This window comes from Cebus imitator, unplaced genomic scaffold (genome assembly GCF_001604975.1).
Source record: "Cebus imitator isolate Cc_AM_T3 unplaced genomic scaffold, Cebus_imitator-1.0 Scaffold277, whole genome shotgun sequence".
Taxonomy (NCBI): domain Eukaryota; kingdom Metazoa; phylum Chordata; class Mammalia; order Primates; family Cebidae; genus Cebus; species Cebus imitator.
The window spans coordinates 1,666,909-1,682,195 of record NW_016107592.1 but is presented as its reverse complement, the minus strand read 5'-3'; the positions used below and the strand labels follow the sequence as shown (position 1 = coordinate 1,682,195).

The window sequence follows — 15,287 nt, the reverse complement described above, 5'->3', positions numbered from 1 at the left end:
GCGATCTCGGCTCACCGCAACCTCCGCCTCCTGGGTTCAGGCAATTCTCCTGCCTCAGCCTCCTTAGTGGCTGGGATTACAGGCACGTGCCACCATACCCAGCTAATTTTTTTTTTGTATTTTTAGTAGAGACGGGGTTTCACCGGGTTGACCAGGATGGTCTCGATCTCTTGACCTCGTGATCCACCCGCCTCGGCCTCCCAAAGTGCTGGGATTACAGGCTTGAGCCACCACGCCCGGCTGGTATGTCTTCTTTTGAGAAGTGTCTGTTCATATGTTTTGGATACTAACCCTTTGTTGGATGTATAGTTTGTAAATATGTTCTCATTCTGTTTATTGTTCACTCTGTTGATTGTGTGTGTGTGTGTGTGTGTGTGTGCGTGCGTGTGTGCGCGCGTGCGCGTGTGTGCGTGCTGAGCAGAAACTCTTTAGTTTAATTAGGTCCCAATTGTCAATTTTTGTTTTCGTTGCATTTGCTTTTGAGGACATAACTTTTTGAGTCAAAAATTCTCTCTGCCGAGGGCAATGTCCTGAAGAGTATTTCCTAGATTTTCTTCTAGGATTCTGATAGTTTGAGGTCTTAACATTTAAATTTTTAATCCTTCTTGAGTTAATTTTTGCATATGGTGAAGAGGTATAGGGGTTGAGTTTCATTCTTCATACAGTTAGCCAGTTTTCCCAGCACCATTTATTGAATAGGGTATCCTTTCTCCATTGTTTATTTCTGTCAACTTTATTGAAGATCAGTTCGTTGTAGATATGTAGCTTTATTTCTGGTTCTCTGTTTAGTTCCATTGGTCTGTGTGTCCATTTTTGTACCAGTATCATGCTATTTTGGTTACTATAGCATTGTAGCATAGTTTGAAGTAAGGTAATATGATGCCTCTAGCCTTGTTCTTTTTGCATAGGATTGCTTTTGCTGTTTGGGCTCTTTTTTGGTTCCAAAGAAATTTTAAAACAGTTTTTTCTAATTCTGTGAAGAAAGACAATAATTTGATAGGAATTGCATTGAATCGATAGATTGCTTTGGGCAGTGTGGCCATTTTAACTGTATTGATTTTTCCAGTCCATGAGCATGGAATATTTTTCCATTTGTTTATGTCATCTGTGATTTCTTTCAGCAGTGTTTTGTAATTCTTTTTGTAGAGATCTTTTACCTCTGTGGTTAGATGGATTAGATTTTTTTTTTTTTTTTTTTTAATGTGTGGCTATTGTAAATGGAATTGTGTTCTTGATTTAGGACTCAGCTTGAATGTTATTGGTGTATGGAAATGCTACTGATTTTTGTACATTGATTTTGCGTTCTGAAACTTTACTGAAGCTTGTTTATCAGGTCTAGGAACATTTTGGTAGAATCTTTAGGGTTTTCTAGGTAAAGAATCATATCATCAGCAAAGATAGGTAATTTGGCTTCTTTTTTTATTTGAATGCCTTTTGGCTAAGACATGAAGTACTAGGTTGTGTAGGAATGGCAAGAGTGGACATCTTGTCTTGTTCCAGGTCTCAGGGTGAATGCTTTCAACTTTTGCCTGTTCAGTATGATATTAGCTGTGGGTCTGTCATAGATGGCACTTATTATTTTGAAGTCAGTTCCTTCTATGCCTAGTTTGTTGAGGCTTTTAACATAAAGTGATATTAGATTTTATTGAATGCTTTTTCTGTATCTGCTGAGATGATCATATGGTTTTTGTTTTTAATTCTGTTTATGTGACGAATCACATTTATTGATTTTGCCTATGTTGAACCATCCTTGCATCCCAGAAATAAAGCCCACTTGATTGTGATAGATTATCTTTTTGATGTACTGCTGGATTCAGTTTGTATTCTGTTGAGGATTTTTGCATCTGTGTTCATTAGAGATATTGGTCTGTAGTTTTCTTATTGTACCTTTGCCAGATTTTGGTATCAAGATGTGTTGGTTTCATAAAATGAGTTAGAGAGGGATCCCTCCTCCTCAGTGTTTTGGAATAGTTTCAGTAGAATTGGTACTACCTCTTCTTTATATGTCTGGTAGAATTTGGCTGTGAATCCATCTGGTCTGGGGCTTTTTTTGGTTGGTAGGCTTTCTATTACTGATTCAATTTTGAAACTCATTAATCTTTTCAGTGTTTCTCTTTATTACTGGTTCAATTCTAGGAGATTGTGTGTTTCCAGGAATTTTTCTCTTTATTCCTGGTTCAATTCTGGGAGGTTGTGTGTTTCCAGGAATTTTTCCATTTCCTCTAGATTTTCTAGCCTGTGTACATAGAGATGTTAATAGTAGTCTCTGAGGATCTTTTATATTTCTGTGGGATTGGTGGTTGTAATGTTACCTTTGTCATTTCTGATTGTACTTATTTGGTTCTTTTTTTCTGTTAATTTAGCTAGCAGTCTATCAATCTTGTTACCAACTGTTTACTTCATTGGTTTTGTCTCAGTTTTGTTTATTTCTGCTCGGATTTTAGTTACTTCTTTTCTTCTGCTAACTTTGGGTTTAGTTCTTATTTTTCTAGTTCTTTTAGGTGTGACATTACGTTGTTTTAGGTTGTTAACTTGAGATCTTGATGTGGGTGTTTGGCGCTGTAAACTTTCTTCTTAACACTGCAAATAATTTTTTGATATCTGCCTTTTGTTTATCAAAAGTCATTCAGGAGCAAGTTGTTCATTTTCCATGTATTTTTGTGGTTATGAGAATTCCTCTTGGTATTCTTATTTTTATTACACTGTAGTCTGAGAAGATGCTTGGTGTGATTTCAGTCTTTTTTTTGTCTTTGTACTGTTTTGATGTAGGGCATCTGTTGCTATAAACATCCCTCTTAGCACTGCCTTTGCTGTATCCTATAGGTTTTGGTATGTTGTATTTTCATTTGTTTCAAGAAATTTTTGCATTTTCTTTTTAATTTCTCCACTGACTTTTTAATTTCTTCCTTTTAATTTCACCACTGAATGACCCAGTGGTCATTCAGGAGCATGTTGTTTAATTTCCATGTATTTGTACCGTTTCCAAAGTTTCTCTTAATCTTGATTTTTAGCTTTTTCCCATTTGTGGTCTAAGACACTTGATGTGATTCTGATTTTTAAAAATTTGTTGAAACTTGTTTTATGGCCTAACATATGGTCTATCCTGGAGAATGTTCTGTTTGCTTAAAGAGAAGAGTGTGGATTCTGCAGCTGTTGGATGAAATGTTCTGTAAATGTCTTTAGGTCTCTTTGGTCTATAGTGTAGAACAAGCTGGATGTTTCTTTGTTGATTTTCTGTCTAAATAATTTGTCCCGTGCTGAAAGTGGGGTATTGAAGCCCCCAATTATTATTGTATTAGAGTCTGTCTCTGTCTCTTTAGCTCTAATATTTGTTTTACATGTCTGTGTGCTGTGGTGTTATATACAGCTGTAATATCTTATTGCTGAGTTGATCCCTTTTCATTATAAAATGACTTTGTCACTTTTTGTGTTTATTTGACTTAAACTCTATTTTGTCTGATATAGAAATAGCTACTCCTGCATGCTTTTGGTTTCCATTTGTGTGGGATATTTTTCTCATCTCTTCATTTTCAGTTTATGTGTATCTTTATGGATGAGGTGAGTTTCATTTAGGTAGCTTATAGTTGGGTCTTGCATTTTATCTATTCATCCATTCCTTATCTGGTAATTGGGGAATTTAAACCATTTACATTCAGGGTTGTTATAGATAGATGAGGACTTATTCCTGTCATTTTGTTAATTGCTTTCTGTATATCCTTTGTTTGTTTCTTCCTTTATTGTTTACCTTTGTAATTTGGTCTTTTTTTTTTGAAGATGGGGTTTCACCATGTTGGTCAGGCTGGTCTTGAACTCCTGACCTCAGGTGATCTGCCCGCCTTGGCCTTCAAAGTGCTTGGATTACAGGCATGAGCCACCATGCCCGGCCTTTTTTTTTTTTTAGTGATAATGTTTGATGTCTTTCTCTTTCTCATGTGTTTCACCCCCGCCAGTGAGTCTTATGCTTTTTGTGTGTTTCATGATAGTAGATCATCCTTTTGCCCCATGATATAGGACTCCCATATGCCTTTTTTTTGGTATGGCTGGTCTGGTGGTGATTAGTTATCTCAGTTGATTGTCTGGGAAAGACTTTATTTCTCCTTCATTTTTGAAGGATGGCTCTGCTGGGTATAGTATTCTTAGATGACAGTTTTGTTTTGTTGTGTTGTTGTTGTTGTTGTTTTCCTTTTAACACTTTGAATGTATCATCCCATTCTCTCCTGGTCTGTAAGATTTCTGCTGAGAAATATGATGTTAGTTTGATGGCAATATCCTTATATGTGACTTGGCAGTTTTCTCTTGCTGTTTTTAGAATTCTTTGTCTTTGACTTTTGAAAACTTGACTATAATGTGCCTTAAAGAAGACCTTTCAGGTTGAATCTATTTGGGGATATTTGAGCTTCCTTTGTTTGGATGTCTATATCTCTTGCAAGAATTGGGAAGTTTTCAGCTATTATTTTGTTAAATCGATTTTCTATATCTATGCCCACATTTTCTCCTTCTGGAATTGCAAGAGTTTGAATATTTGGGCACTTTATGGTCTCCCATATGCCGTGTAGGCTTTCTTTATTCTTTTTTATTCTTTTTATTGTTGTTGTTGTTGTCTGATAGGGTTATTTCAAAAGGTCCATCTTCAGGTTCAGAGATTCTTTTACTTGTTCTACTCTGTTGTTGAAACTCACTTGCATTTTTAATTTCATTTATTGAATTCTTTAATTTCAGGATTTCTGTTTGGCTCTTTTTAATGATATCTATCTCTTTGTTGAATTTCTCTTTCAGATCATAAAATTGTTTTCCTGATTTGTTTTTATTATCTGTGTTTTTTTTGCATCTCCCTGAGTTTACTTAATAGCATTATTTTGAATTCTTTTAAAGGCATTTTATAAATTTCCTTTTCTTAGTGATCTGTTTATTGAAGAATTATTGTGTTCCTTTGGAGGTGTAATTTTTCTTACCTTTTTCATTTTTCTGGTGTCCTTATGTTGATTTCTGTGCATCTGGTTTAACAGTCACTTCTTCCAGTTATATGGTTTGGCTTTCATAGGGAAATGGAAAATATTTTCCTATGGGTGTCTTTATAGTGTTGGTTGGGTAGGGTGCTTTGGATTTGATTCTCAGTGAGTGTAGGAGTGTAGTTTCTATGATTTTTCCAGCCATAATCAGTATCAGTGGTCTCTGTGAGTTCCTCAGTGACTTAGACTGTGGTTGTTAGTGGAGGATATGGCAAGCCTCTGCTGGGGATGGGGGCACCAGGCAGACTGGTCATCATGTACCAGTCAGTGATGGCAGGATGGGCCTGCCCTCAGGCTCCCAGATGGCATGTACAGGCGCTGGTGGTAGTGGGCAGGGCAGATCAATCTTCAGGCCCCTGGATGACATGCATAGGCACCAGTGGGGGCAGCAGTAGGTGAGGCAGGCCTCTCCAAGGTCCCTGGATGGCATTGTGCATAGGTGCTGGCAGTAGGCAAGATGGGTTGATTCCAAGGCACCTTGGTGGTTGCAGGAGAGGCTAGGCTGATCACCACTTCCTGGGACGATGTGTGTGGTAGTAGTGGTGGGCACAGCAGGCCTGTTTTCAGGCCCCTATGTGGTGTGTGTGGACTCCCAGTATAAGTTTTCTTTTGACCTTAAGCTTCCCACTGCAGTTTAAAAAGCCTATCTGAGTTATACCTCTGACCATATTGTGCTTTGGGTACAGAAGCAAAAGTGTTGAGCAAAAGCTAAGTTGAGCCATGTCATGGTTGTGAACAGTATTTTGGGGAGATATTTTTGGGTTGTTTGCTTCATCACAGCAGTGTGAAGCTAGATGTTTGCCTTCATCCTAGCTTGAGTTTTCCACTCTTAAGAAGCAAAAGTAAAAATACAGAGGTTCTTTCACACTAAGAACAGGTGCCTTTTAAAAGTATTTAAGCTTTAGTGATAGTGGTCTGTTGCTATTTCTGGAAACCTCTTTGAATTTAATATATCTGTGTCCACTTCCAATTCTCAGCAATATCTGGCATCCCCTGAAATGCCAGGACATCAGTAAGTTTACAATAGTAAGGTAGACTACAGTAAGTTTCTAATAAAAAGGCGGGCAGAAATTGTTGAAATAAAACTGGCTGAAGCATGAATTTCTTGAAGCAGCTCTTAAACTTGTATTATCACTTTCCTGCATGATAGCCTGCTTTTTTCCAAGGCTTTTTTCTTTGATTAGATGAACTATGACATATCGGCTTGTCTGGGTCCTTCCTGAAAGCTTCCCTAATATATTACAGAGATACTTGTTAGCTGTGGCAGCCTGGCTCCACAAACCATCAATCTTGTGCTTAATGAAACAACTTGGGCTTTAGGTTGGCTATGAGAGGAAGACAAGATATTCTGTGGAATAGGTAATCATCTTGATATGAGCATTAAAAGCAAAAGGCTGGGCATGGTGGCTCACACCATAATCCCAGCAGTTTGGGAGGCTGAGGCGGGTGGATCACCTGAAGTCGGGAGTTCAAGATCAGCCTGGCCAACATGGTGAAACCCCATCTCTGCTAAAAATAAAAATTAGCCGGGCGGGGTGTTGCATGCCTGCAATCCCAGTTACTTGGGAGGCTGAAGCAGGAGAATTGCTTGAACCTGGGAGGTGGAGGTTGCAGTGAGCCATGGTTGCACCACCGCACTCCAGCCTGGGCAACAAGAATGAAACTCCATCTCAAAAAAAAAAAAAAAAAACCCACAAAAACTCAGAAATCATATACTTTGCTTTTAGTAATTTAATAATTGGCATTTTTATTGTCATTTAATTATTTCAGGTAGAATTATGTCTGCCATATTTTTACATGAAAAAGATGAAAAGCCACTTGAACTGTTTTCTTAATGATCTGTTCTTCTTTGTAGGGGATTTTTGACATCCTGTGAAGCAGAACTACAGGAACTCATGAAACAGATTGACATAATGGTAGCTCATAAAAAATCTGAATGGGAAGGACGGACACATGCTCTAGAAACTTGCTTGAAAATCCGTGAACAGGAACTTAAAACTCTTAGGAGTCAGTTGGATGTAAAACATAAAGAGGTAAAGCAATTTATTTGTTCATGTGTTTTGGGGAGGGAGACAATTAACAGCCTTCCTCTGCCTTAAAATACTTCACATTTTATGAAATTCACAGCTGGAATGGAGCAGCTCCTAAAGTCGTCAGTATGCTGGGGAGGGAAATTGAGCACAGGAGCAAACTACTATTTCTTAACTACTTCACAATGCTCAGCTGAAGAAGTTTTCACTTAAAAGAGCTGTTGAAGTCATTTCTATTTTAGAAGAGTAGTATAAATGACTTTTTCTATGTATTAACTAGAATTAATGGTAGTTTGTGAAATGTTTTTCCATTTTTAAACATTAGAGTCTGTATCTCAGCCAGTGAAGCAGGAGGCACTGCTGGATGTCATAGTCTAACACCTGCAGCCCACCAGTCTGTATGGACTGTAAGCAGGTGTGGAGAGAATCAGAGTTCACCTGTCAGCAACACCACCATGAAATTGAGCCTTTCTACTATTAATTACCATATAGGTGCCTTTTTCCTGGTGTTTTGTTCCAACTGGAGGCTTTTTTATTAAGACTTAGTACCTGTGGACAAACTTAGGACACAACTTACTGTCTTCAAGGTGCAGGGGTGGAAAATTGGAAGGCAGGAAGCAAGAAGAGTGCACTCACTCTCCCTTCTTACTTTTCTGGAGCCCAGGCTTGTCCAGTGTGAAACTGGAGGTAAACCCAACCTTCTCTATCTACAGGGAGACTTCTCCCATGATCTTCTCTTGTGGAGATTCCTCTGCCTCTGGTGTCCTGCGCTGGCTGCAGTTCTGGCCCTGGAGGCTAGCAAAGCCGCTGGGGCAGAAGTTGTCTCACAGCTGTATTAACTCCTTCAAGGAGAGCAGCAGCTTCTTCCAGGGCAGGCAGCCCCTCCTCAGGGGGAAGAGCCACTTCAGGAGGATGCATCTCCTCAGAACTTTTCAGGAACATTTACCCCTTGCCCACCTTTGATTTTTTTTTTTTTTTTTTTTTTTTGTAATGCTTTCCGGATTTACCAGGATATAAATCAGTGTCTATCCATCTTTCGCTGAAAAAATTTTGCTTGTAAGAATGTCAGTTGCACAATGTGTTTCATGACATATTTGATTGACACTCTGCCTCAAGCTTCTTATGCTGGATTGCTGTTTGCAAACAACTTTGGCAAATCATACTTGGTGGATCACTAATACAAGCAACTCATTTTGTAAGTTAAGGCTTTGTGTGTTTCTGATTACAGTGTTGGCACTGGGTTGGTTTTAACGGACATTCCTGCTGTTACTATCTTCCAGCTCCCTACAGGGCAGGTTGACTTTATAAAATGAGTAAGGAATTTGAAGTCCTGACCCCTGCCTCTTTTCAGCTGAATGGCCTTGGACAAGTAACATCCCTCATTCTTAGCATTTAATGGTCCTAAGCTTTTCTTCACCTTTAATATTTATACTTTTCACAGTAAATAAAAAGAAAAATGTTTCTACAAGGCTCATAAGAAAAAAATAGTAATCTTCCCCACCCTTCTGAACCTAGGATTCTTACTTTTCTGAGGAGTGATTTCAAGCCTTTAACTCTTGCTTTTGGCATTTTCCTAATGTTTCCAAGGAACCTTTTTTAATTGCTGTATTTTAATTTTTAGCTTTAGCTATTTAATGACTTGCTACTATGAAAGATGAGGGGTTTTGGTCTCTTACATACAATTATATACAATTTTGGTCTCTTTGATGTGCTGCTGGATTTGGTTTGTCATTATTTTGTTGAGGATTTCTGCATCAGTGATCATCAAGGATATTGGCCTGAAGCTTTCTTTTTTTGTTGTGTCTCTGTCAGGTTTTGGTATTGGGTTGATGTCTGACTCATAGAATGAGTTAGAGAGGAGTCCCTTCTCCTCAATTTTTTGGAATAGTTTTAGCAGTAATAGTACCAGCTCTTCTTTGTACATCTGGTAGAATTCAGCTGTGAACCCATCTGATTCTGGGCCTTTTTTGGTTGGTAAGCTATTAATTACTGATGTAATTTCAGAACTTGTTATTGGTCTGTTCAGGGGTTCAGTTTATTCCTGTTTCAGTCTTAGGATGGTGTATGTGTCTAGGAATTTATCCATTTCTTCTAGATTTTCTAATTCATGTGCATAGAGGTGTTTATAGTATTCTCTGATGGTTATTTGTATTTCTGTGGGGTCAGTGGTATCCTCCTTATAATTTCTGATTGTGCCTCTTTGATTTTTCTCTTTTCTTCTTTATTAGTCTACCTGGTGGTCTGTTTTAATTTTTTCAAAAACCCAGCTTCTGGATTTGCTCATCTTCTGAATGGTTTTTTGTGTCTCAGTTGCCTTCATCTTAGCTCTGATTTTGGTTATTTCGTACCTTCTGCTATGTGTGTCACTCTTTGTGAGAAGGGTCTTTTGAAGACAGCATACCAATGGGTCTTGGTTCTTTATCCAGCTTCCTCTGGGATTCTTTCCTTTGCTTGGTCTATTTCACTCTTAATACTTGTGATTGCATTATAAAATTCTTGTAGTGTTTTTCAGCTCTATCAGGTTGGTTGTATTCCTTTTAATTGGAACATTTAGCTCATTTACATTTAAGGTTAGTATTGATATGTATGTATTTGATTCTCTCTTCATGATGTTACATTGCTGTTTTGCAGTTTTTTGTGTAGTTGCTTTGTAGTGTCACTGGTCTGTGTACTTTAGTATGTTTTTGTAGTGGCTGGTAACTGTCATTTCTTTCCATGTGCAGTGCCTCCTTCAGGAGCTTAGTTTGGCCAGATATGAAATTCTGGGTTGGAATTTCTTTTCTTTAAGAATGTTGAATATGCCTCCGATCTGTTCTGGCTTGTAGAGTTTCTGCCAAGAGGTCTGCTGTTAGTCAGATAAGCTTCCCTTTGTAGGCGACCTGTCTTTCTCTCTGGCTGCCCTTAACACTTTTTTCTTTCAGTTTGACCTTGGAGAATTTGATGATTATGTGTCCTGGGAATGATCTTGTTAAGTATCTTACTGGGGTTCTCTGCATTTCCTGAATTTGAATATTGGCTTCTCTAGTGAGGCTGGGGAAGTTCTCATGGGTGATATCCTGAAATATGTTTTCCAGGTTGGTTCCATTCTCCCCATCTCTTTCAGGGACACCAATGAATTGTAGACTTGACATCTTTACATAATCCCATATATCTTGGGGGTTTGTTCATTCCTTTGCATTCTTTTTTCTCTATTCTTGCCTGTCTTATTTCAGAAAGCCAGTTCTCAGTCTCTGAGATTCTTTCCTCTGCCTGGTCTGTTTTGCTATTAATATTTGTTATTGCATTATGAAATTCTTGTAGTGTGTTTTTCATCTTTATCAGGTTGGTTACATTCCTTTGATACTGCATATTTTGTTGTCAGTTCCTGCACCATTTTATCATGATTCTTAGCTTCCATGGACTGGGTTTCAGTATACTCCTGTAGCTCAATGATCTTTGTTCCTTTCCATACTCTGAATTATATTTCTGTCATTTCATTTCAGCCATCTTATCCCAGTTGGGAACCTTTACTGGAGAAGTGATGTGGTTGTTGGGAGGAAGGAAGCTACTCTGGCTTTTTGAGTTGTCGGAGTTGTTGCACTGTTTCTCATCTTTGTGGGCCTATGGTCCATCAGTCTTTGAAGTTGCTGACCTTTGGATGAGTTTTTTTTTCTTCTATCAAATTTGATGACCTTGAGTGTTTGATTGTAGTTTAAGGTGGATACAGCCAACTGGCTTTGTTTCAGGAAGATTTTAGGGGGCCAGTGCTCAGCTCCCAATTCCTAGACTGTGCTCTAACTCTAGGGGGGCTTGTATTGGACCCCTACTTTTTTCTTTGGCTCCTTGAAGTTAGGAATCTACTGCTTTGAGGGGGGTCGAGGTGCTCCCGGACTGCTGGTCACTACACCCCAATGGGTGGTGTCAGCTAAAGCCTTTCATAGTGTGGTGACAGTGGGATTCATCCTTGTTCACGTGTGCCAGCAGCAGTGGTAGCAGCAGTGCAGTGGGGGACACGCTTGTCAGCTGTGGCTGGGTTCCAGCAGGTGCCCAGCCTCCCTGAGGGCGTTCACTACAGTGGAGGCAAAACAGCTGGGGCGGTGAGCAGGTGCGCCTGCCGCCGACTGTGTGTGGTGGCACTGGTGGTGTTGGCTTGGGGCCGAGTGCTGGCGGTTGCTGGTCTGTGTGCATTCTCTGTGTACTGCAAACAGGAGTGGTCACTCAGTGTAGGGGAGGATCTGCTTTTTCTGTGCCTAGTTTCACTCCTCCAGCAGTGTTGGTGCAAGGGAGGGGCACTGGCAGAGGCGGGGCTGGCTGGCTTGTGCCCACCAAGGTTCTTTCCACAGTGGTGGTCAGCGGGGCCATGGGTAACAAACTGCACTCCTGCCACAGTAGTGGCAAGATGAATACATGCACACTTGCCCGTTGATGGGGCAAGAAAAGCAAAACCCATGGGCACAGACATGTGCCAGCAAAGCCATGTGGTGAGTTGCTGTGGGCCCAGGGAAGCTGCAGTATGGGGACAGAATGTATAGGCTAGGGGCCACTCAACTGGAGCTCTCTGCTGGTCAGGCATGGTCTACCAGCATAGAAACTATGATGCAGGGCCCTAAGCCACCCAAGGCTGCCCTGTAAGCATGCGTGGACAGGCTGGGGTCTTAGGAGAGGCCAGCAGGCCAAGTGGGGGTGAAGTGAGACTAGCCCCATCTGATGCGGAAGACCACCTTGCAGAGTTTGGGTCCGACAGTTCCCTTAGAGCTAAAGTACCTGGGAGTCAAGTACTTTACCTGGGAGCCAGGTAAGCCTAGGGGGATGACTGTCCCTGGCCATGCCCCACCCCAGATGTTCCCGCACCAAATCCTCTGGGCCCCATATCAGCTGGCTGGCTGCCCCTGTCACTTCTCTAAGTGGCTTACCCTGTCAACTTGAGTGTTTATGTAGTTGACGAGTCTCCTCCTGCTAGGGTTCCAGAGGTTGTGGCAAGAGTGGTTGCTCCTTACCAGTTCAAGTCTCCTGTTTTTCCAGAGCTGTCTGGGCCAGGAATGGGTCCAGGAGTGTAGTTGCCCCATGTACAGTTCCCAGTTTCCTTTCCCTTCAGTCCAGCTTGTGTCTTCCCTCCACCCACTCTCAGTGACCCCCTATGAAGATCTGTTAGGAGCATGCCAGTTGTCTCAGTCCTTCAGTGGCAGCTGTTCCTCCAGGCTGTGTCAGTTAGCAATCTTGACCTCCCCGTTTTTTTTTCCCCCTCCTTCTTTGTCTTCGAGTCTTAAAAGCCTTGGCCAAAGAACTCTTTAGGCTAGATTTGAGAACTCCCTAGTCAGCTCCCATGCTGTCAGCTGATCTTATGAAATCATTTAAAGTTTTTGTGATTCTGCAAGTCTGTCTTGTCTAACATGTGATAGAGGGCCAAAGGGCCACACTACTGAAAGTTTAAGTGGTGTGTGTGTGTGTGTGTGTGTGTGTGTGTGGTGTTTTGAGGGGTGCCTTTTCTCTTGGTTGTGGTATGCTTGTTAGGAGTAATGGCTATTATGTACTGATGCACTTTGTCTTTATGGGTTGTAGCAGTGTAGATACAAGTCTACTTTTGGGATAGTCTGTTTCCCTTTTTTCTTCTGTCTTTGCTGAAAGCTATTGCTCATTTCTGCCGATCATTGTACCCCTTCTACCTACCATGCTTTCTAATTTTGTATCTTCTGGTGGATTATGGTCTAGGAAATCTGAATAATTAAGACTCTTCAATTTGTGTTAATCAAACAGATGAATCCTCATGATCTTTATCAAAACAAAGTAGATGGCTTAGGGTCAGCCTCTTTTCCTTTCTTTTCTTCTTTAAAATGTTCTTTTCTTGTGAATAAAAGCAATAGCCGTTAGAGAAAATTTAGAAAAGACAAACTATTAAGCAAAAAATAATGACCCATAATACCTTGGATCAGAGTTAACCTGTATTAACATTTGGTATATATCCTTTAAGCTATGTTGTAGACTTCAGTAAAAATCCTTCAAAAAATTGGGATTTTAGTATAGTGTACTTTTTATATCCATATTTTTTTAAATGGTAAGCATTTTGCATGTTAACTATTTTAATACAGCTTAATGTTTATATATTTTATCATGTAAATTCATTCATTATATTCATTCACAGTTTACTTTTAAACATTCAGATTTCTTCCAGTTCGTCCAGTTTTAATAAAAGAACAACATTCCTACTGACAAATTCTTTTTTTGAGACCGAATTTCACTCTGTTGCCCAGGCTAGAGTGCAGTGGGTGCCATCTTGGATCACTGCAACCTCCGCATACCAGGTTCAAATGATTCTTGTGCCACAGCCTCTCGAGTAGCTGGGATTACAGGTGCCTGCCACCAGGTCTAGCTAATTTTTGTATTTTTAGTAGAGGTGGTGTTTCACTATGTTGGCCAGGCTGGTCTCAAACACCTGACCTCAAGTGATAATGCCTCCCTTGACCTCCCAAAGTGCTGGGACCACAGGCGTGAGCCACCGTGCCCAGCCCCAGCAAATTCTTAACATCTACATTTATTTCCTTCTTTTCTTTTCTTTTCTTTTTTTTTTGCAGAGACAGGGTCTTGCCATGTTGCCTAGCCTGGTCTTGAACTCGTGCGCTCAAGCCATCCTCCTGCCTCTGTCTCCCAAAGTGCTGATTACAGGTGTGAACCACTCCACCTGGCTCTGCATTTACTTTTTTTTACATGGATTTCTGAAAGCAGTGTTCACTAAGTCAAGGTTAAGAATATTTATGAGTATTTTAATAAAGACTCCCACATCACTTTCTGGAAAAGTTATGTGCTTTGTATTTCTCTAAACACTTTGTGGGTCTCTGATTCCAAATAACTTACCCACACAGGTCTTATTTTATAAGATCTTTGCTAATTTGATAGATGTAAAATGCCATTGGATGTTTTCCTTTGATTACTAGTGAAGTTAAGCCTTTTTTCATGATTATTAGACATTTATATTTTTGTGGGAATCATTCTTGTTCTTGAGTTATTTTTCTGTTGAGAACTTAATACTTTTTATAAATCCATAAGAGTTTTTTTTTTTGTATGCTAAAAGTGAAAAGCCTTGTAAATGTTTTTCTGTTTATCTTTTAATTTTGTTAATTGAATGTTTTTTAAAATAGAAGTTTTACATAGTTAAATTTATCATTTTAAAACTACTTTTTCATTAGTTTTAAGCTCAGAAAGTTTCCTTTCATCTAGAAATTCAGTAAACACTCATATCTTTTTTTAAAAGTAGACTTTTCTCTTCTGTTTTATTGACTATATTTACCCATTCTTCAAATTTGAACTTTAGAATGACTATTTCAAGTTCTCTTACAAAAATAAATTTCACTATAATTTTTTATTGGAATTACATTAATTCCTCATTCTTATTGGTAGTTTATTTCTAGTACTTGAAAAAAATTTACTGTTCTAGATTGTGATTGTTTACTCACTCCTGCCCCCTATTTTCCCTCTCCCTCCCTACTTATCAGTAGATGAAATTCTAGCTGGTTATCAAAAGAAATACTGCTGGATACTCTTGGAGGTGAAGGCTTGGCAGAAAATAGATGTAGCTGGTATCAAATCATTGAAAAATGGGTTAGGACACCTTCCTTACTCTGGTTGGTGGAACTAGTTTCTCTGAAGTTGGGTAAATGGTAAAGCAGGCACAAGCCTTGTTTTTCTGTCTGATGTTACTATTCTGTACTTTGTTGTAGAGAAATTATTCTTAAAGTTTTCTAGATATTTTATAAAGTATTCTTGGTTTCCAGAGCTCTCAAAACTTTGTATTTATTTTATTTTATTGCATTTTAGGTTTTGGGGTACATGTGAAGAACATGCACGATTGTTGCATAGGTACACAGGTGGCAGTGTGATTTGCCGCCTTCCTCCCCATCACCTATATCTGGCATTTCTCCCCGTGCTATCTCTCCCCAACTCCCCACCCCCCGCTGTCCTTCCCCTATATCCCCCCAACAGACCCCAGTGTATAGTGCTCCCCTCCCTGTGTCTGTTTGTTCTCATTGTTCAACACCTGCCTATGAGTAAGAACATGTGGTGTTTGATTTTCTGCTCTTGTATCAGTTTGCTGAGAATGATGGTTTCCAGGTTCATCCATGTCCGTACAAAGGACACGAACTCATCATTTTTTATGGCTGCATAATATTCCATGGTGTATATGTGCCACATTTTCTCTGTCCAGTCTATCATCGATGGGCATTTGGGTTGGTTCCAGGTCTTTGCTATTGTAAACAGTGCTGCAATGAACATTTGT

At 39.6% G+C, this 15,287-nt stretch overlaps 1 protein-coding gene across 9 annotated transcripts in view; it reads left to right on the top strand.

The window, feature by feature from the left end:
• The window catches only part of CEP63 (centrosomal protein 63), a 64,147-nt gene that overhangs the window by 14,062 nt on the left and 34,798 nt on the right, over positions 1-15,287 (top strand). For all 9 annotated transcript variants that reach the window (XM_017501034.2, XM_017501029.2, XM_017501028.2 and 6 more), the window contains one exon: positions 6,865-7,042. In XM_017501034.2, the coding sequence (XP_017356523.1) occupies positions 6,865-7,042 (178 nt within the window). The remainder of the gene's footprint in view (positions 1-6,864; positions 7,043-15,287) is intronic.